The 19,563-nt window shown below is 43.0% G+C and overlaps 4 protein-coding genes across 9 annotated transcripts; all 4 read right to left on the reverse strand.

The window, feature by feature from the left end:
- Positions 1-9: 9 nt before the first annotated feature.
- LOC128444618 (uncharacterized) lies at positions 10-6,595 on the reverse strand. Of its 2 annotated transcripts, none has more exons than XM_053427179.1 (4): positions 6,466-6,595; positions 5,900-6,192; positions 2,919-3,052; positions 10-562 (listed from the first exon to the last, which is right to left on the reverse strand). In XM_053427179.1, coding segments are annotated over exons 1-4 (609 nt in total). In that variant the 5' UTR covers positions 6,468-6,595; the 3' UTR covers positions 10-382. The 2 variants fall into 2 exon arrangements, with proteins under 2 accessions (XP_053283154.1, XP_053283155.1); XM_053427180.1 differs by having other exon boundaries at positions 5,900-6,176; positions 6,466-6,590.
- Positions 6,596-7,513: 918 nt separating this feature from the next.
- LOC128444615 (wee1-like protein kinase 2) lies at positions 7,514-10,512 on the reverse strand. Of its 2 annotated transcripts, XM_053427174.1 has the most exons (8): positions 10,265-10,512; positions 10,039-10,160; positions 9,460-9,606; positions 9,287-9,391; positions 9,106-9,191; positions 8,822-8,992; positions 8,567-8,715; positions 7,514-7,984 (listed from the first exon to the last, which is right to left on the reverse strand). In XM_053427174.1, exons 1-8 carry the CDS (start codon positions 10,432-10,434, stop codon positions 7,819-7,821), a joined length of 1,116 nt encoding a protein of 371 aa, XP_053283149.1. In that variant the 5' UTR covers positions 10,435-10,512; the 3' UTR covers positions 7,514-7,818. The 2 variants fall into 2 exon arrangements, with proteins under 2 accessions (XP_053283149.1, XP_053283150.1); XM_053427175.1 differs by lacking the exon at positions 9,287-9,391.
- Positions 10,513-10,647: 135 nt separating this feature from the next.
- On the reverse strand, positions 10,648-13,175 carry bida (BH3 interacting domain death agonist). Its single transcript, XM_053427181.1, has 4 exons — positions 13,041-13,175; positions 12,455-12,749; positions 11,921-12,054; positions 10,648-11,271 (listed from the first exon to the last, which is right to left on the reverse strand). The coding sequence occupies exons 2-4, from the start codon at positions 12,726-12,728 to the stop codon at positions 11,092-11,094; spliced, it is 588 nt and encodes a 195-aa protein (XP_053283156.1). The 5' UTR covers positions 12,729-12,749; positions 13,041-13,175; the 3' UTR covers positions 10,648-11,091.
- Positions 13,176-14,106: 931 nt separating this feature from the next.
- On the reverse strand, positions 14,107-19,547 carry wee2 (WEE2 oocyte meiosis inhibiting kinase). 4 transcript variants are annotated; one of them, XM_053427166.1, is made up of 12 exons: positions 19,485-19,547; positions 18,017-18,400; positions 17,703-17,911; positions 17,354-17,411; positions 16,896-17,065; positions 16,670-16,791; positions 16,092-16,238; positions 15,919-16,023; positions 15,725-15,810; positions 15,441-15,611; positions 15,186-15,334; positions 14,107-14,577 (listed from the first exon to the last, which is right to left on the reverse strand). In XM_053427166.1, the coding sequence occupies exons 2-12, from the start codon at positions 18,386-18,388 to the stop codon at positions 14,412-14,414; spliced, it is 1,755 nt and encodes a 584-aa protein (XP_053283141.1). In that variant the 5' UTR covers positions 18,389-18,400; positions 19,485-19,547; the 3' UTR covers positions 14,107-14,411. The 4 variants fall into 4 exon arrangements, with proteins under 4 accessions (XP_053283141.1, XP_053283139.1, XP_053283140.1 ...); XM_053427164.1 differs by having other exon boundaries at positions 19,347-19,531; XM_053427165.1 differs by lacking the exon at positions 19,485-19,547 and adding an exon at positions 18,855-19,226.
- Between the last annotated feature and the right edge of the window lie 16 nt (positions 19,548-19,563).

Raw genomic sequence — 19,563 nt, forward strand, 5'->3', positions numbered from 1 at the left:
TTCGAGAAGTTTTCTGTAGTGGTTTTATTAAAATGTTCAAGTGTATAATTTCATTTTAAAAAATTTCCCATTCATGAAAGGATTTAGTTTAAGATTGAAAGTAAACAAAATCTCAGTAATACTGTATATTAATTCAAGTTACAAAAGCAGAATGACAATACAAAAAGAGTCACGTATTTCAAATATAAACAAAAAGTTTCACTTTTAAGTGTTAAGTAAAGAGTAAACGGATGCAGAAAGATGCAAAGCATAAGTTTGAAAAGGGTTGACTACACTTCCGGTTGCACGGCTCCGTTCTCACTGGACTGATAATGAGGAGCAGATTTCTGGCGTCGCTCCACCACATGTACGTGTTACTTCCTGTCAGGCGGCCGCTCTGAAGTCACCTGATGAACTGCAGTGCCGCGTTGAAGAGGCTCCTCAGAAATTGTGGGGCCTGTTCACACACTCCTTTAACCAGGGTGAGCGTGAGGGCCATGACCAATCGCTCATGAGGTAGATGCTCCAGACCAGTGCCGTTCCTCAATATCCGCTGTACCTCCGAGTTCAGGTGGGTTTTCCACTGCGGGAAATACAAGTAATACCACTTTGGCTTAAATACTTCAAACAAACTATATTGCACTTTTTTAAAGTTACAAAGTGCTTAATTGAAAGATTAGAATGCCGTTCAGTAGCCTATGTTGGCTAACCTGTCAGATGATGTCCAAAGATGGAAGAAGAATAAATATAATTAAAATGAATATATTGCCTAAATTCTTATACATTTTTCAATCAATCCCATTAGCTCCTCCACCTTCTTTTTTCTCTAAAGTAAGGAAGCTGCTTTCAGACTTTATTTGGAACAACAGGAAGCCACGACTTAGACTCTCTCTTCTATACTTGCCTTATGATAGGGGAGGTTTACAACTACCAAACTTACAGTGGTACTACTGGTCTGCACAATTGAGGGCCGCCATGTTTTGGTTCTCTAAAGAAGAGGTCCAGCCCTGGTTACAGATTGAGATGTTGTCCTCAAAGGGTCTGACGCTGGATAGTTTTTTATACTCGGCTACCCTTAAGAAACTAAGAAAAAACACTGATAATCTCTTTGTGAAAAACACTATTATTGTTTGGCATGAAGTGCATAAGTATCTTGGAGATCTCCCAGTGTTATCCTGTTTCTCACCTATCTGGGGCAATGAGCACTTTAGCCCGGCTAAGAATGACATGGGGTTTAAAGTATGGTTAAGTAAGGGCATAACTAAACTACTAGATATCTATAAGGACAACACTCTAATGTCATTTGACGAGCTGAAAGCAAAATTCGATGTACCACAGAAACACTTCTTTAAATATCTACAACTTAGAAGTTTTATTCTTACATGTTTGAAGAATTCAGTGCAACAACCCCCAATGTCCACACTGGAGATATTTTTTACAAAATCTTGTTCCAGCAAAGGAGTGGTTACTCAATTATATAACATATTGGTGGAAAACCATAAAGACAACTCTGAAAGTAAGAGACAGCAGTGGATTGGGGACTTACAAGAGGACATTTCAGTGGAGGATTGGGGTATAATATGTTCAAAGGTACATACTCAAACCATTAACACACGACTGAGATTAATACAATATAATTGGATAATGAGAACGTATATCACTCCTGTGAAGTTAAACAGGTTTGATCCTAATTTGCCTGATCGATGCTATAAGTGCAATATTCATCAGGGTACTTTATATCACTGTTTGTGGGAATGTGAGGAGATTCAAAAATGTTGGAGTTCGGTGATACAGTATATCTCTCAAATTACCTCTTCTCCAGTACCGCTAAATCATAAGCTATGTATACTAAGCCTCTATCCAGACAATTGTTCTCTGTCTAGTAGAGATAGGAAAATGGTTGATCTGTGTCTTCTACAGGCCAGGCGCTCAATCGCTCTATCGTGGAAGAATGTACATTGCCCCTCTCTAGGCAACTGGTTAAACAACTTAACAACGAGTTTGGCTCTTGAAAAGTTAACCTATATAGTTAGGAAGAAAGCTTCTCAATTTTACCTTATATGGGAGATGTTTCTGGACTTTATTAAGAATGGTGACATTGAAGAGGCATTGGAAATGCAAGGTGACTGATCTGTTGTGAGGGAGGTGTGCTGTACTCTGATCCAGGTTTGTGACTGTACTTTTTGTTACTTATGTATATATTTATTTAACTTTTTTTTAATTTAAACTTCATTAGGACTTTCATTGTAAGTTTTTGTCCTTGAATTTATGTTTTAGTCATAATTTTTGTGATATTTGTATGATTTACTGTCATTTTTTACTGCCATATATTTAGGTTGGGGAAGGTTCTTGTATGTATGTAAATTGATGTAAATGTATAAAACCAATAAATATATGTTTAAAAAAAAAAAGAATGCCGTTCAGTTGAGTGCATAACTCTGCAAATGGCAAAACTGCAAAAACTCAGATATCAGTCCCCAAAATATGACAATTTGTATACATTTTTTCATTATTTCTTAACAAATTCAAAAAAATGTGGACAATTTGCCTTATATCACAATGTTTTCCTGTATTTTGAATACAAAAACATACACAGTTTGAAGCTCTAACAGAAAAGGCCTAAAGTACATCCACTGTTTCAAAATCATTGGAAATCGAATTAATCTAAAAGAGCACGGGACGTGATTTAAAACAGCAAATGTCACATTTAAATAAGCTGTTGGTGTGGGTTAGACAACTCGTGTCGCTACCTCTGTGGTTTACCACTTCTGCTAAACTGTTTAGCAGAGAAACCTGAGAACAGAGTAATAGTCTTAATTCATTTTGAGACAATAGTGGAAGCTCTTGTGCTTTGTGATAATTTAAAAAAAGTAAGTTACTACAGCTAATGACTCGTCGAACATCGACAGCCCGTGAATAGAGGCTGAGGGCCGGCTCACCTCAGATTGGGAGTCTGATCTGTTCCTCATCAGGTTGCTGGTGGCCTGGGCTATGACACTTTCCTGGAGCTGGTCTGCGACTTCTCTGATCTCCTCCGCCACCTGCTGAATGTTGGCTGCAGCTTCTTGGTTCCCTGCAGGGAAACATCAGAGCAGAATGATAATAATAATAAATAACGTTCATTGTGTCTGGATTCAACGAGGAGGACGTGAACACAACGAAATCCCTTGTGGTTAAAACTCTTTGGTGTCAAGTCTGACAAACAGCTGTCACTTCCTGCTTTCACTTTACAGAACAGATTGTCTCTTACTGTAAAAGGAAACTACTTCTCAGACAGAAATGGCTGTGCTCTGAGCTCAGGACCGAGATGACAGTGAGATAACAGAGTCATTCTGCAGGTAAAGCAAGAGCAAGGACAACTTCAGAAGAAAACTGGAGCACAAACTGGAGGACAACAACAGCAGGGACGTCTGGAGTGGGATGAAGGAGATCACTGGTTTCAAGAGGAGAGATGGGGGAGCAGCTGGGGATGAACGACGTGCGAACGAGCTGAACACGTTCTTCAATAGGTTCAACCCCAACCCCCCCACCCCCAGCGGACCCTCCGCTGACTCTACGACTGCGTCTCTGAGCAACAACCCCCCACCTCCCCCCATCACCCCCTGCCCCCCACCACCCCAGTCACCATCTCCCCACACCCCCCCGCCGGCCTTTACCACAGACCTTCTCACACCTCCCACCCCCAGGACATCCTCACATCCCCCACAGCCCCCCACCACCTCCTGCAACACAAACATCTCTGCACCACCCTCAAACCCACCACTGACATCCCCCACCCCCCTGTCTGGACTCCACATCACAGCCAGCCAGGTGAGGAGAGAGCTGGAGAGGCTCAAACCGAGGAAAGCTGCGGGGCCGGACCGCATCAGCCCTCGTGTGCTGAAGGCATGTTCCAGCCAGCTCTGTGGAGTTCTCCAGCACCTCTTCAACCTGAGCCTACACCTTCAGAGAGTGCCAGTGCTCTGGAAAACATCTTGCCTGGTCCCAGTGCCCAAAAAAGGACGTCCTGCTGCACTGGAGGACTACAGGCCGGTGGCACTGACCTCTCACATCATGAAGGTCATGGAAAGACTGGTCCTGGCCCACCTCAGACCGCTGGTGGGCCCATCACAAGACCCCCTTCAGTTTGCATATCAGCCCCATGTTGGGGTTGATGATGCAATCATCTACCTGCTGCAGAAGGCTTACTCCTCCCTGGACAGACCCAACACCTCAGTCCGGATCATGTTTTTCGACTTCTCCAGCGCCTTCAACACCATCCAGCCCAGACTGCTGAAGGCCAAACTGGAGGGCACGCAGGTGAGTGCTCCCCTCATCGCTTGGGTCGATGACTATCTGACGGGCAGACCGCAGTTTGTGAGATTACAGAACTGTGTGTCTGATCGTCTGATCAGTAACATCGGGGCCCCCCAGGGAACTGTGCTGTCCCCCTTCCTCTTCACCACATACACTGCTGATTTAAGCACTGCACAGAGACGTGTCATCTGCAGAAGTTCTCTGATGACACGGCCATTGTGGGGTGTGTTGAGGGCGGAGGGGAGGCTGAGTACAGGGACCTGGTTGACCGCTTTGTGAAGTGGTGTGGGGAGAACCGCATGCAGCTCAACGTGAAGAAGACGAGGGAGATGGTGGTGGATTTCAGGAGGACCAAGCCCCTGCCCTCTCCTGTCTGCATCGGTGGGACGGCTGTGGTGGTGGTCCCTGCTTACAAGTACCTGGGTGTCACACTAGACAATAAACTGGACTGGTCCACCAACACAGAGGCCGTCTACAAGAAGGGCCTGAGCCGGCTTTATTTCCTGAGGAGGCTCAGGTCCTTCAACGTCTGCAACAAGATGCTGCAGATGTTTTATAAGTCTGTTGTGGCGAGCACCATCTTCTTTGCTGTGGTGTCCTGGGGTACGGGCATCAAGGCAAAGGACGCCAACAGACTGAAAAAACTGATTAGGAAGGCAGAGTCTGTGGTTGGCTCTAAGCTTGTCACCCTGGATGAGGTGGTGGAGGACAGGATGCTGGCAAAACTGCTGGCAATCATGGAAAATCCCTCTCACCCCCTCCACAAAACACTGGACAAGCTAAGGAGCAGCTTCAGCCACAGACTCATTCAACCCCGTTGCTCTAAGGAACGATACAGGAAGTCGTTCCTCCCAACCGCAATAAGACTATACAACTCCTCTACCTCTGTCAGAGCCACCATCACAGAACTGATCTTAATATACCTGTCTCAATTCATCATTTCATACAATAATATTGTCTTTTGAACACTCTGTCTACATATTCTTACACTCACAGTATATTATATTATCTATTGTATCGCCAAATACTTATATTGATACCCGTACTATATATCATATATTATATCATACTCTTTGTATATTCTTTGTATATATAAGTCTATATACACATATTTTATTTATACATGTGTACATGTTATTATTATTATATTCTACTATTATTATTATTATATATACCGTTGCTGCTATTATTACTATATACTGCTATTATATTGGTATAATTACTATCATATATAAATATATATTATATACTATATATACTGTACTATCTTTTATATACTGTCTAACAATAACATTACCATCATATCATCAGTACTATTACCATCATCTGCCACTGCACCTTATCTACCCATTTATCTTGTGTTTCTGTTTTTATTCTTTCTACCGCAATATTTTATATTTTATATTTTATTCTATTGTATTGTATTTTATTGTATTCAAATGTACCGGCTGCTATGACGACTTAATTTCCCCTCGGGGATGAATAAAGTAATCTATCTATCTAGTGAACAGATTTGATTCTGTGTGTTCACCTCAAATTAAAATGACCCTACTTCTCGATAAACAAACACACAAACAGCTGATCGGGAGACAGCTGGAGGTGTATTTAGTTTGAAGATGCTCACATTGCCACTCCAGCTCCGCCACAGGCTGGATATCGGGCAGATCCACTGGGACAAGTTCGGGCCGGGGACGAGCGATCTCACGACGACTAATGCTCCAGGGTCCGCTGCAGTTGATGTCCCGGGTGAGATGGAACTCGTTGCTCAGAGAGTGCAGCTCTTTCCGGAGCTCTGCGCCTTGACAGTCCGCCTGGAGGAAGGCCAGAATGATCAGGGCGGCTCTCGAATCCCCGGTCACATCCATCCCCAGTTTGTCCATGGAGGAGTCAACCCTCTCCGCCTGGTTAGTGCAAGACCTACACAGATGGAGGAGATGAAACTCAACTTAAAGTTACGTTAAAATAGGGAAAGAACGCGTTAAGTTACGCACTTAATAAAACAAACAACACCTGAAACTTCAGAAAAGTTACTATTTACAACCAACACGTAAAAACAACGACTTTTATTTTAGTTAAGCTAGCTAGGGAGGCTAAGCTAAAGCTACGTTTAAAGTTGTTTTGGACTAGCTAGCCGCGTTAGCATCACCGAATCCAACTTAACACAAAAAAAGATAAAATACTTTGACTCACATTCGTTTCTATTGACCGGGAAAAACTCGTCGCCTCCTATAAATAACCAGTATGGACCAGTGATGCGCTGGTGATCGATCCCAGCGAGACAAACAACTGCAGCTCCCTGACTGTGAGGGGGCCGGGCTTGTGAACGCACCATGACGCATTCCAGGCCGTTGGGAAATTTGAGATTCAACACCTCTGTAATATTTAAATTAGGGCCAGTGTGTAGGATTTATTGTGAAGGGGGGTCGATTGGCAGAAATTGAATGTAGAATAATCATAGTGATGTTTTCACTAGTGTTTGATAAATATAAATGGAGTGGGCCTTTTATATTTAGAATAATTTATCTTGATAAAAACAAATCTGGCCTATAGGCTCTGATATTTGAGTGTTTTAAACTTGGTCCAGATCCAGATACGAATCCAGATGTTGTGCATTTAAACGTGGTTTCATGAGGGGACTGTTGGGCCTTGCTGGCAGTAGGAACTCTACTGAGAACCAGTCTAGTTACAGTTGCATTAGTTGTGGGAGGAACGTACATTTGTGAAAGTTCTGTACATAAGCATAACTTTCAAAGTGTGAGGGAAATATTGTACTTTCTATTCTTACGAGTGACTTTAAATATTAACATGAACACACACAAATGTTTAAATATAAAATATGGTGCACCATCATAGATTAGCCTGTCAAGTGCCTCTTTAAGTCAATGGAAGAAGTAGTTAAAATGCACTCCACCCAACTACAACAGTCAAAATGTACTCAATATAAATTATTTGTAATAATAAGATGCAGACTATTTTAAACACACAGGGTATGTGGTGCCAGTCTAGTTTTCAGTGGAATCACGAGCACTTCCTTTACAGTGTGGTGACTCAGTGAAGTCTTGTTGTGGTTGCAGCATCACAGTCACACAGTTTACTGCAGCTGGAGATAAGAACAATTCTCCTCTGAAAAGTCCCTGCTTCAGCTTTGTCGAACTTATTTTTATTTTTTTAAAGTGCTTAAACCCCAGAGAAGTTAAGACTTGTAAAGCGGCTTTAAGAAAAAGAAAAAAACTTCATCTGATAAAAATGGTTTAAAGTTTTATTTACAGTTTAAAAAAAAATAAAAAAACAAGACCTCGACATTGGTCTTCAGCAGATACATGATGTTGAAACTTATCACTTGACGTTTGAAAGGATTAATCTGTGTCAAACTGATGCTGTCCAACATCCTCCAGACTTGCAGTTGCACCAGTCGTCCATCCATGATTGTCCTTTCCAGTGCCCCGTCTGGAACAGATAAGCTCGTACGGGCCTCACTTTGACATTCTGCATTTATACCACCATCTTGTTTCAGAAGGTGATACATGGGCTTCACTCCCCCCATCAGATTCCATATCCAGAGACATCGTAGCTTATAGATCGAGCCGTGCTCCGACCAACAAGTCTCCTCCCTGATTTGGGTAGAGAGCCCATCTTGGCATGAGCTTTCAGCCCAGGAGGGAGGCTCTGCTTGGGGGACAGTGCTGCCTGACGAGCTTCCTGAAGCTCTCTGAGGAGAAGGGAATTTCCATACTGTGATCAATGTGATAATTTAATAAAACAAAGTGCATAACAGTAATATGGCTGTTTTCATAAAATATGAAATTCCGCTACCTACTGGTCATTTTAGGTTAATTACTGTAATAGACCATGTAGGGGTACAGTCTCAGGCAAAATTATTAATGTACAATATAAAGACAGTCCTTGGTTATCTTTATTTTGTGGTATAGTACTCTAAAGCTTGTTCTGGGAGTCAAACCCTAAATATTAGAAACTGATGCCTGGGAACACTGGGTCTCATTCACCAATATCATAAGGTTTAAGAATTTTCTTAAATTAGAACATTTACACAAACTGCACAATTAAAAGTAAATAATAAATAACAGATCATTTTACACAAGCATTTCAGTAGTCAAGTGTGCGTAAGATTTGTCTTCAGTGTGAGTAGATTCAGATACGAAAACATTTATGAATGTTAGACTGAAGACATGGCTTCTTAAGAACGGTTGGTGAATGAGACCCATTACATTCAAGCAGCTGGAGCCCAGAATCAGAACTGCAGCTTTAATCAACCTTCATTATCCCTTCTTACTTCTCAAGCATGGCCGTCCTGAACTTCTCCACGTTGAGCTCTCTACGCAGCTGAGTGGCCAGCCTCCCAGTCCTCTCATCCCTCAACACTGGGTGCTTGCAAAGCTCCCTGGCAGATGGCCGCTTCCTCTGGTCTGGATCCAGTAACAACTGACAAGAGAAGAAAATAATAAAACGAACCAGAGTACATCAGACAGGACTGACATCGACACAGGAAGCAGCGGAAATCCAAGCCTCTTCCATTTTGTTGGAGTACCTGTATGAGGCCTCTGAAGGCAGGTGAGAGCTCCTGCGCCAGCTCCGGCAGCTTCCCCTCTCGAAGGCTGTGCCACTCAGCTCCGTTCTGAGGCAGAGGAGGAGCCCCAGCTGCGAGCAGCACCGTGAGGCCCAGAGCAAAGATGTCCGCCTTGGGGAGGTGGCTGTAATCCTGGGAGGAGACAGTTTACGTAGATGTTAGGAAATGAATACTGGATCTATGAATTTTTAATACCAGCTCAAAATCCATTACTATTTTCAGTCAAGGATGGAAAACAGTTTCACCTCATGCAGGACCTCACTGGCCAGAAAGCGGCTATCCCCTTCCTCAACTTGAGGATTGCTGGTTGATGTCACGTGACCCAGATCCCCTGAAGAAAACAACAGGAGTCACAATTAACTAACAACACACATTTAAAAAAGAAAAAAAAAAAGGTAGAAACATATCTAATATCAAATGGAATACCAATTTTGAAAATGACTCCTGCGGGAGCGCTCCTGTCATCTTCCTCCTCACTCTCCCCCTCGCCTGCCGCGGTGGGGCAGGGACGCTGGCAAATAAATATATTACCTGCAGAGGTGAGACACTGTCAGAAGGTGCAAGGAAACACAAAGTGAAAACCACTGTACAAGACTTACCTGGCTTGATGTCCAAGTGCACCAGGCCTGTGCTGTGGATGTACTTCAGACCCATGGACACTTGTAAGAGCAGATCTTTCAGCTCGGCCTCTGAGAACAGCTCACACTTCAGCCGCTTCTTCACAATGGCATCACCGAGGCTTCCACCTGGCTCAACACACACACACGTCCATGTCTTGCCTCAACATATTTACAACTAGTGTGGATCTCAGTTGAACACAAACCTCCACCAACAAGCCTACAAATGATTGTATTGTTCTCATAGTAGAGATATAATAGAAAAAGGAAGCGCTCTGATAATCTAAATTATTAATTTGTCATAAAAACCTGGTCCAAAACAGTCAACATGAAAACCAATGCAACAAATTTACATGGGAGAGAGATAAACTCAAGATATAACATCAACATGAAATACATCCCCAGGAAAGGCTGCAGCTTAACAACAATCCATTTGCGGAATAAATAATCTTATAGTTGTGTAACCCAGCTAATAAATAAACCTTTAAACAGACACGGGTGAAAACAGTTAATCATTTAACTTGTTTTATTACGTGCTGTGGACGTTAACTTGAAACTCACCATCACAGTATTCATTCTGTATAATCATGTGATCGTCCTCTGCCCATGCTGAATTATAACGAACAACATGTGGGTGATGCCCCAGAACAGCGGGTGCATAGACCTCCTTCAGGGCCAGCTGCCTGGAAGGATGTTAAAAGAAAAGGAGGTCATGGGTTCATTTGATCAAATCAGTAACCAAATAATTAAAAAAAGTCGGTGTGAGTGTGACATGGTGCTGACTCACTCATTGGCGGAGCCTGCGAGGGGTTGCCGAGAGCGTTTTATGGCGTACCAGCAACCGTCCAGCCTCTTCACGCACTTGTACACGGCCCCAAACTCGCCCACGCCGATGCACTCCAGCTCCAGGAACTCGCCCTCATAACGTGACAGCATGAGGGTTTGAATGGCCCACATAAAACAGTGTAAGGTGTTAATTCTTGTTGCTGAGGGTTTTTCAGATACAGGAGGGATGTTTCCACATTAAAATACTCGACCAGCTCTAAGGGAAAGTGTGAATGTACAGAGCAGGATGGATTCTAAAGACACTTTGTACTCTGACTTTCCTGAAATACACTGTTTGAAATCAAAATGTGAAAATAAAAGTTTGGATGAAAAAGAGCATTCGAGAAGTTTTCTGTAGTGGTTTTATTAAAATGTTCAAGTGTATAATTTCATTTTAACAAATTTCACATTTATGAAAGGAAAACAGAAAATCTCAACTATTTAGTTTAAGATTGAAAGTAAATCAAATCAGAAATACTGTATATTAAGTCAAGTTACAAAAGCAGAATGACAATACAAAAAGAGTCACGTATTTCAAGTATAAACAAAAAGTTTCACTTTTAAGTGTAAAGAGTAAACGGAGGCAGAAAGATGCAGAGCAAAGAAAAAAACAAAAAAAAGTTTTGCAAACTCATCCTTACGGTAAAAGTCAAATGACAAGTTTGAAAAGGGTTGACTACACTTCCGGTTGCACGGCTCCGTTCTCACTGGACTGATAATGAGGAGCAGATTTCTGGTGTCGCTCCACCACATGTACGTGTTACTTCCTGTCAGGCGTCCGCTCTGAAGTCACCTGATGAACTGCAGTGCCGCGTTGAAGAGGCTCCTCAGAAGGTGTGGGGCCTGTTCACACACTCCTTTAACCAGGGTGAGCGTGAGGGCCATGACCACCCGCTCCTGTTGTAGATGCTCCAGACCAGTGCCGTTCCTCATTATCCGCTGTACCTCCGAGTTCAGGTGGGTTTTCCACTGCGGGAAATACAAGTAATACCACTTTGGCTTAAATACTTCAAACAAACTATATTGCACTTTTTTAAGGTTACAAAGTGCTTAATTGAAAGATTAGAATGCCCTTCAGTTGAGTGCATAACTCTGCAAATGACAAAACTGCAAAAACTTAGATATCAGTCCCCAAAATATGACAATTTGTATTAATTTTTTCATTATTTCTTAACAAATTCACAAACATTTTGGACAATATGCCTTATATCACAATGTTTTCCTGTATTTTGAACTTCTTAATACATAAACGTACACAGTTTGAAGAACAGAAAAGGCCTAAAGTACATCCACTGTTTCAAAATCATTGGAAATCGAATTAATCTAAAAGAGCACGGGACATGATTTAAAACAGCAAATGTCACATTTAAATAAGCTGTTGGTGTGGGTTAGACAACTCGTGTCGCTACCTCTGTGGTTTACCACTTCTGCTAAACTGTTTAGCAGAGAAACCTGAGAACAGAGTAATAGTCTTAATTCATTTTGAGACAATAGTGGAAGCTTTTGTGCTTTGTGATCATTTAAAAAAAGGAAACTATTCAGTGTTGGTTTAAGTTACTACAGCTAATGACTCGTCGAACATCGACAGCCCGTGAATAAAGGCTGAGGGCCGGCTCACCTCAGATTGGGAGTCTGATCTGTTCCTCATCAGGTTGCTGGTGGCCTGGGCCATGACACTTTCCTGGAGCTGGTCTGCGATTTCTCTGAGCTCCTCCGCCACCTGCTGAATGTTGGCTGCAGCGACCTGGTTCCCTGCAGGGAAACATCAGAGCAGAATGATAATAAAAATAAATAACGTTCAGTGTGTCTGGATTAAACGAGGAGGACGTGAAGACAACAAAATCCCTTGTGGTTAAAACTCTGGCGTCAAGTCTGACAAACAGCTGTCACTTCCTGCTTTCACTTTACAGAACAGGTTGTCTCTTACTGTAAAAGGAAACTACTTCTCAGACAAGAATGGCTGTGCTCTGAGCTGAGGACCGAGATAACAGTGAGATAACAAAGTCATACTGCAGGTAAACAAGTGTGTTAGTGAACAGATTTGATTCTGTGTGTTCACCTCAAATTAAAATGACCCTACTTCTCGATAAACAAACACAAAAACAGCTGATCCGGAGACAGCTGGAGGTGTATTTAGTTTGAAGATGCTCACCTTGCCACTGCAGCTCCGCCACAGGCTGGAAATCGTGCAGATACACTGGGACACTTTCGGACAGGGGACTGTTACCGTCGGTCTCCAGGTACCCGTCCTCGGCGGTTTCGATCCGGGGGCCGTTGCAGTTGATGTCCCGGGTGAGATGGAACTCGTTCCTCAGAGAGAGCAGCTCCTTCTGGAGCTCTGCGCCTTGACAGTCCGCCTGGAGGAAGGCCAGAATGACCAGGGCGGCTCTCGAATCCCCGGTCACATCCATCCCCAGGTTGTCCATGGAGGAGTCAACCCTCTCCGCCTGGTTAACGCAGACATACACAGATGGAGGAGATGAAACTCAACTTAAAGTTACGTTAAAATAGGGAAAGAACGCGTTAAGTTACGCACTTAATAAAACAAACAACACCTGCAACTTCAGAAAAGTTACTATTTACAACCAACACGTAAAAAACAACAACTTTTATTTTAGTTAAGCTAGCTAGGGAGGCTAAGCTAAAGCTACGTTTAAAGTTGTTTTGGACTAGCTAGCCGCGTTAGCATCACCGAATCAAATTTAACGTAAAAATAGAGATAAAATACTTTGACTCACATTCGTTTCTTGTGACCGGTAAAAACTCGTCGCCTCCTATAAATAACCAGTATCGACCAGTGATGCGCTGGTGATCGATCCCAGCGAGACAAACAACTGCAGCTCCCTGACTGTGAGGGGGCCGGGCTTGTGAACGCACCATGACGCATTCCAGGCCGTCGGGAAATTTGAGATTCAACACCTCTGTAATATTTAAATTAGGGCCACTGTGTAGGATTTATTGTGAAGGGGGGTCGATTGGCAGAAATTGAATGTAGAATAATCATAGTGATGTTTTCACTAGTGTTTGATAAATATAAATGGGGTGGGCCTTTTATATTTAGAATAACTTATCTTGATAAAAACAAATCTGGCCTATAGGCTCTGATATTTGAGTGTTTTAAACTTGGTCCAGATCCAGATACGAATCCAGATGTTGTGCATTTAAACGTGGTTTCATGAGGGGACTGTTGGGCCTTGCTGGCAGTAGGAACTCTACTGAGAACCAGTCTAGTTACAGTTGCATTAGTTGTGGGAGGAACGTACATTTGTGAAAGTTCTGTACATAAGCATAACTTTTAAAGTGTGAGGGAAATATTGTACTTTCTATTCTTACGAGTGACTTTAAATATTAACATGTTGAACACACACAAATGTTTAAATATAAAATATGGTGCACCATCATAGATTAGCCTGTCAAGTGCCTCTTTAAGTCAATGGAAGTAGTTAAAATGCACTCCACCCTTAATCAACTACAACAGTCAAAATGTACTCAATACAAATTATTTGTAATAATAAGATGCAGACTATTTTAAACACACAGGATATGTGGTGCCAGCCTAGTTTTCAGTGGAATCACGAGCACTTCCTTTACAGTGTGGTGACTCAGTGAAGTCTTTTGTGGTTGTGGTTGCAGCGTCACAGTCACACAGTTTACTGCAGCTGGAGATAAGAACAACTCTCCTCTGGAAAGTCCCTGCTTCAGCTTTGTCGAACTTATTATTATTTTTTTTTAAAGTGCTTAAACCCCAGAGAAGTTAAGACAAGACTTGTAAAGCGGTTTTAAGAAAAAGAAAAAAACTTCATCTGATAAAAATGGTTTAAAGTTTTATTTACAGTTTAAAAAAAATAAAAAAACAAGACCTCGACATTGGTCTTCAGCAGATACATGATGTTGAAACTTATCACTTGACGTTTGAAAGGATTAATCTGTGTCAAACTGATGCTGTCCAACATCCTCCAGACTTTCAGTTGCACCAGTCGTCCATCCATGATTGTCTTTTCCAGTGCCCCGTCTGGAACAGATAAGCTCGTACGGGCCTCACTTTGACATTCTGCATTTATACCACCATCTTGTTTCAGAAGGTGATACATGGGCTTCACTCCCCCCCATCATATTCCATATCCAGAGACATCGTAGCTTATAGATCGAGCCGTGCTCCGACCAACAAGTCTCCTCCCTGATTTGGGTAGAGAGCCCATCTTGGCATGAGCCTTCAGCCCAGGAGGGAGGCTCTGCTTGGGGGACAGTGCTGCCTGACGAGCTTCCTGGAGCTCTCTGAGGAGAAGGGAATTTCCATACTGTGATCAAAGTGATAATTTAATAAAACAAAGTGCATAACAGTAATATGGCAGTTTTCATAAAATATGAAATTGCGCCACCTACTGGTCATTTTAGGTTAATTACTGTAATAGACCATGTAGGGGTACAGTCTCAGGCAAAATTATTAATATACAATATAAAGACAGTCCTTGGTTATCTTTATTTTGTGGTATAGTACTCTAAAGCTTGTTCTGGGAGTCAAACCCTAAATATTAGAAACTGATGCCTGGGAACACTGGGTCTCATTCACCAATATCATAAGGTTTAAGAATTTTCTTAAACTAGAACATTTACACAAACTGCACAATTAAAAGTAAATAATAAATAACGGATTATTTTACACAAGCATTTCAGTAGTCAAGTGTGCGTAAGATTTGTCTTCAGTGTGAGTAGATTCTGTTCTTACACAAGAAAAAAAAAAACGGATACGAAAACATTTATGAATGTTAGACTGAAGACATGGCTTCTTAAGAACGGTTGGTGAATGAGACCCATTACATTCAAGCAGCTGGAGCCCAGAATCAGAACTGCAGCTTTAATCAACCTTCATTATCCCTTCTTACTTCTCAAGCATGGCCGTCCTGAACTTCTCCACGTTGAGCTCTCTACGCAGCTGAGTGGCCAGCCTCCCAGTCCTCTCATCCCTCAACACTGGGTGCTTGCAAAGCTCCCTGGCAGATGGCCGCTTCCTCTGGTCTGGATCCAGTAACAACTGACAAGAGAAGAAAATAATAAAACGAACCAGAGTACATCAGACAGGACTGACATCGACACAGGAAGCAGCGGAAATCCAAGTCTCTTCCATTCTGTTGGAGTACCTGTATGAGGCCTCTGAAGGCAGGTGAGAGCTCCTGCGCCAGCTCCGGCAGCTTCCCCTCTCGAAGGCTGTGCCACTCAGCTCCGTTCTGAGGCAGAGGAGGAGCCCCAGCTGCGAGCAGCACCGTGAGGCCCAGAGCAAAGATGTCCGCCTTGGGGAGGTGGCTGTAATCCTGGGAGGAGACAGTTTACGTAGATGTTAGGAAATAAATACTCGATCTATGAATTTTTAATACCAGCTCAGAATCCATTACTAATTTCAGTCAAGGATAGAAAACAGTTTCACCTCATGCAGGACCTCACTGGCCAGAAAGCGGCTATCCCCTTCCTCAACTTGAGGATTGCTGGTTGATGTCACGTGACCCAGATCCCCTGAAGAAAACAACAGGAGTCACAATTAACTGCCAACACACATTTAAAAAAAGAAAAAAAAAAAAAAAAAAAAAAAGGTAGAAACATATCTAATATCAAATGGAATACCAATTTTGAAAATGACCCCTGCGGGAGCGCTCCTGTCATCTTCCTCCTCACTCTCCCCCTCGCCTGCCGCGGTGGGGCAGGGACGCTGGCAAATAAATATATTACCTGCAGAGGTGAGACACTGTCAGAAGGTGCAAGGAAACACAAAGTGAAAACCACTGTACAAGACTTACCTGGCTTGATGTCCAAGTGCACCAGGCCTGTGCTGTGGATGTACTTCAGACCCATGGACACTTGTAAGAGCAGATCTTTCAGCTCGGCCTCTGAGAACAGCTCACACTGCAGCCGCTTCTTCACAATGGCATCACCGAGGCTTCCACCTGGCTCAACACACACACGTCCATGTCTTGGTTCAACATATTTACAACTAGTGTGGATCTCAGTTGAACACAAACCTCCACCAACAAGCCTACACATGATTGTATTGTTCTCATAGTAGAGATATAATAGAAAAAGGGAAGCGCTCTGATAATCTAAATTATTAATTTGTCATAAAAACCTGGTCCAAAACAGTCAACATGAAAACCAATGCAACAAATTTACATGGGAGAGAGATAAACTCGAGATATCACATCAACATGAAATACATCCCCAGGAAAGGCTGCAGCTTAACAACAATCCAGTTGTGGAATAAATAATCTTATAGTTGTGTAACCCAGCTAATAAATAAACCTTTAAACAGACACGGGTGAAAACAGTTAATCATTTAACTTGTTTTATTACGTGCTGTGGACGTTAACTTGAAACTCACCATCACAGTATTCATTCTGTATAATCATGTGATCGTCCTCAGCCCATGCTGAATAATAACGAACAACATGTGGGTGGTGCCCCAGAACAGCGTGTGCATAGACCTCCTTCAGGGCCAGCTGCCTGGAAGGATGTTAAAAGAAAAGGAGGTCATGGGTTCATTTGATCAAATCAGTAACCAAATAATTAAAAAAAGTCGGTGCGAGTGTGACATGGTGCTGACTCACTCATTGGCGGAGCCTGCGAGGGGTTGCCGAGAGCGTTTTATGGCGTACCAGCAACCGTCCAGCCTCTTCACACACTTGTACACGGCCCCAAACTCGCCCACGCCGATGCACTCCAGCTCCAGGAACTCGCCCTCATAACGTGACAGCATGAGGGTTTGGATGGCACGTCTCTGCCAGATAAACAGACGGAGAAGCCTTGTGGTAAAAAATACAAAAATTTCCAAAAAAGGAACACAACACGTCACATCTCCAGATTGATCACAGCCAGGAGCACCAAATAAGGAAACACTTCCACGGTGGATGTGTGTCGTTGGAGATTCCTCGGAACTAGCTGCATGTCAGTTTTTGGACAAAACAGTGCGTGAGGAGGCAGCTGAAGATGACAAAGCCTGCTGATGAAGAGGCATCTGAGAGGGAGGGTTACGTTCACCAGAAAGCACGGATGAAAATAGCTGTACCTTTCGTGGGAGGAAGGCCTCATCGTCCTCCTCAGATGACGTTAGGCTGTGTTTCATCCTGGAAGATCGAGAAGGGCCTTTAGACCTTTTATATTGTAAAAGTGCATTTCACTGGGTTTAACAGTCAGGCCTGCAGTGTCAGGGCACTAAAAACAGGAAGATGGACTCAAACTGTTTCCATCTCCCACCACATGTCAAAAACAGTTTCACCCCTGCAGGATTGTGGGAATCTTCTGGTCATTTAAGTGTTTGATGTTAAAAATAACTGCTTTTAATGGGACATCCACATCCCGATAAAAATAGATTAATTTCCCTGTAATGTGAGTGTTGACCGAATCCACAAGTTAACCTGTGTCCATAGTCGTCATCTTCATCGCTCCTGGAGCTGCTCCTCCACTGCTGCTCACTGTTCCTGCGTACAGTGTCAGGGGTGAAGGGATTAACGTTGACCGAGGGCGCCTGGAGGAGGTTTGCTGCAGCCGAGGGGAAATGGAAGCTCCTCTGTTTGCAACTTATCTTAGAGCTAGAGCAAGGCTGAGACGACTTCGAGAGCAGACTCTGAAAAAGGCAGATCATCGTACATTGAACTCAAACTGGTTTGACGAGTGATAAAATCATCCAAGACTACATGGGTGCACTAAGGATCAATAAGTATTCCCCCACCTTTGGCGTGCTGGGGGAGTCACAGAGCCTAAGCTTATTCCAGGAGGCGTAAGGTATGGGGCTGGTGCACTGGAAAGGAGAAGACAAGTCGTGGCTCCTGCCGCGGTGGCGTTGCACCCGGGGTGTCCGGCATGCCGAGCTGGGACTGTGGATTCTGGGACTGCGGATGCTGGGACTGCGGATTCTGGGACTGCGGAAGCTGGGACTGCGGATTCTGGGACTCAAATTCCTTGGACTGCGGATTCCAGGACTGCAGATCCTTGGACTGCGCAGGCTGGGGGTGAAGTCATCAGAGCTGTTGTCGCTGCTGTTGGCCTCCTCTCCACAGCTAGAGAAATCCAGCTGCTGGCTGATCTCCTCAAACAACGCCATCTTTCTTGGGGCCTGTAGTTTGGCAAAGGATTCTAGGTGAATTAGACTTCACTTAGAGACCAAAAATACTTACTAGCATTAATAGTCCTCCGTTTAATTCTCTTCAGGAAGATAAAAGGGATAATTAACATGCATGTAGCCAATTAAAGCATCAACCTCTGAAGGAGGAAGGCCCACAAATATCCAGTCTGATTTTAGACCATTATTAACTCTTTGTTGACTTTCACTTCTAAAGAACAAGTTCCATCATGTAACCAACAAGTTAAAATAACTTATTAATTTATACTTTTAAGTCAATCCACTAACACTGTGATTTCAAACTGAAAGTGAAAGATCAACAGATGCTTCCTACGCATAAACATCAGCGTGTGAGAGTGTGTGAGAGTGTGTGTGTGTCTGTGTGTGTGTGTGTGTGTGTGTGTCAGCTGATATTGAGTAACAAGTTGTGTTCATCCCGTTTACTCACGAACAAGTCGCAAACAGCAGCCGCGCAACAACACGCTCGAATTTCGCGCCGTGTATGTAAATTACTTCCTGATTAAATAAACTACCCCGCCAGGTTTGACCCATCGCGCTTTCTGATTGGCTGAATTTTACCTGCGCCACACACCTGACCACGAAGCGGCTGTTAATGACATTCACACATTCCATAGTTATATATAAATAAATAATTAACTGAATGAAATGAGTTGTATATACACACATTACTATATACACTACAACGACAAATTTATATCAACTCATATCTAGCATTGCATTTACTACAAATTTATATTAAAAGAAAACATATTTAAACATAAAAACATGTTAAATAAATTTGCAATAAAACATTTAATATATTACTAATATATTTATAGCCAATAATGTACATAAGAAAAGGTTGCGATGTATTAAATATTTGTTAAAACAAATATCCTTTAACCCAAATTGGGTCATTGTATTGAATAGTAATACAGACACGTGGGCGGAAGTGACCGACGTCATCACAACAGTGAGACAGGGAGGAGAAGCAGCTCGATCGTGGATGTGACTCAGATCCACAGAAAACACCCGGAGAGCGGCCGCAGAACATGATCCACAGCCGGCAGCAGCGCACCGTGTAACCCGCTCCATCGCACCGGACCTCGGTCTCTCTGTGTTATCTCCCCCCGTGTCCCCCAACGCCCCGAGGCAGC

Source organism: Pleuronectes platessa, chromosome 7 (genome assembly GCF_947347685.1).
Source record: "Pleuronectes platessa chromosome 7, fPlePla1.1, whole genome shotgun sequence".
Classification (NCBI taxonomy): Eukaryota; Metazoa; Chordata; class Actinopteri; order Pleuronectiformes; family Pleuronectidae; genus Pleuronectes; species Pleuronectes platessa.

Bases quoted from the DNA above. Each gene is read 5' to 3' on its own strand.
- LOC128444618 (XM_053427179.1), bottom strand. The intron at 3,053-5,899 runs GTGAGCATCTTC...GTTTCCCTGCAG, and splicing joins GGCGGAGCTGGAGTGGCAAT to GGAACCAAGAAGCTGCAGCC. The intron at 563-2,918 runs GTGAGCCGGCCC...TATTTCCCGCAG, and splicing joins GATCAGACTCCCAATCTGAG to TGGAAAACCCACCTGAACTC.
- wee2 (XM_053427164.1), bottom strand. From the start codon at position 19,460: ATGTTCTGCGGCCGCTCTCCGGGTGTTTTCTGTGGATCTGAGTCACAT. The intron at 17,912-18,016 runs GTGGGGGAATAC...TGCCTTTTTCAG, and splicing joins ACTCCCCCAGCACGCCAAAG to AGTCTGCTCTCGAAGTCGTC. The intron at 15,612-15,724 runs GTGAAACTGTTT...GTCTCCTCCCAG, and splicing joins CCAGTGAGGTCCTGCATGAG to GATTACAGCCACCTCCCCAA.
- bida (XM_053427181.1), bottom strand. From the start codon at position 12,728: ATGGACAACCTGGGGATGGATGTGACCGGGGATTCGAGAGCCGCCCTG. The intron at 12,055-12,454 runs GTGAGCATCTTC...GTTTCCCTGCAG, and splicing joins GGCGGAGCTGCAGTGGCAAG to GGAACCAGGTCGCTGCAGCC. The intron at 11,272-11,920 runs GTGAGCCGGCCC...TATTTCCCGCAG, and splicing joins GATCAGACTCCCAATCTGAG to TGGAAAACCCACCTGAACTC.
- LOC128444615 (XM_053427174.1), bottom strand. From the start codon at position 10,434: ATGTGGGCCATTCAAACCCTCATGCTGTCACGTTATGAGGGCGAGTTC. The intron at 10,161-10,264 runs GTGAGTCAGCAC...ACATCCTTCCAG, and splicing joins CTCGCAGGCTCCGCCAATGA to GCAGCTGGCCCTGAAGGAGG. The intron at 7,985-8,566 runs GTAAGAAGGGAT...CCTTCTCCTCAG, and splicing joins AGGACGGCCATGCTTGAGAA to AGAGCTTCAGGAAGCTCGTC.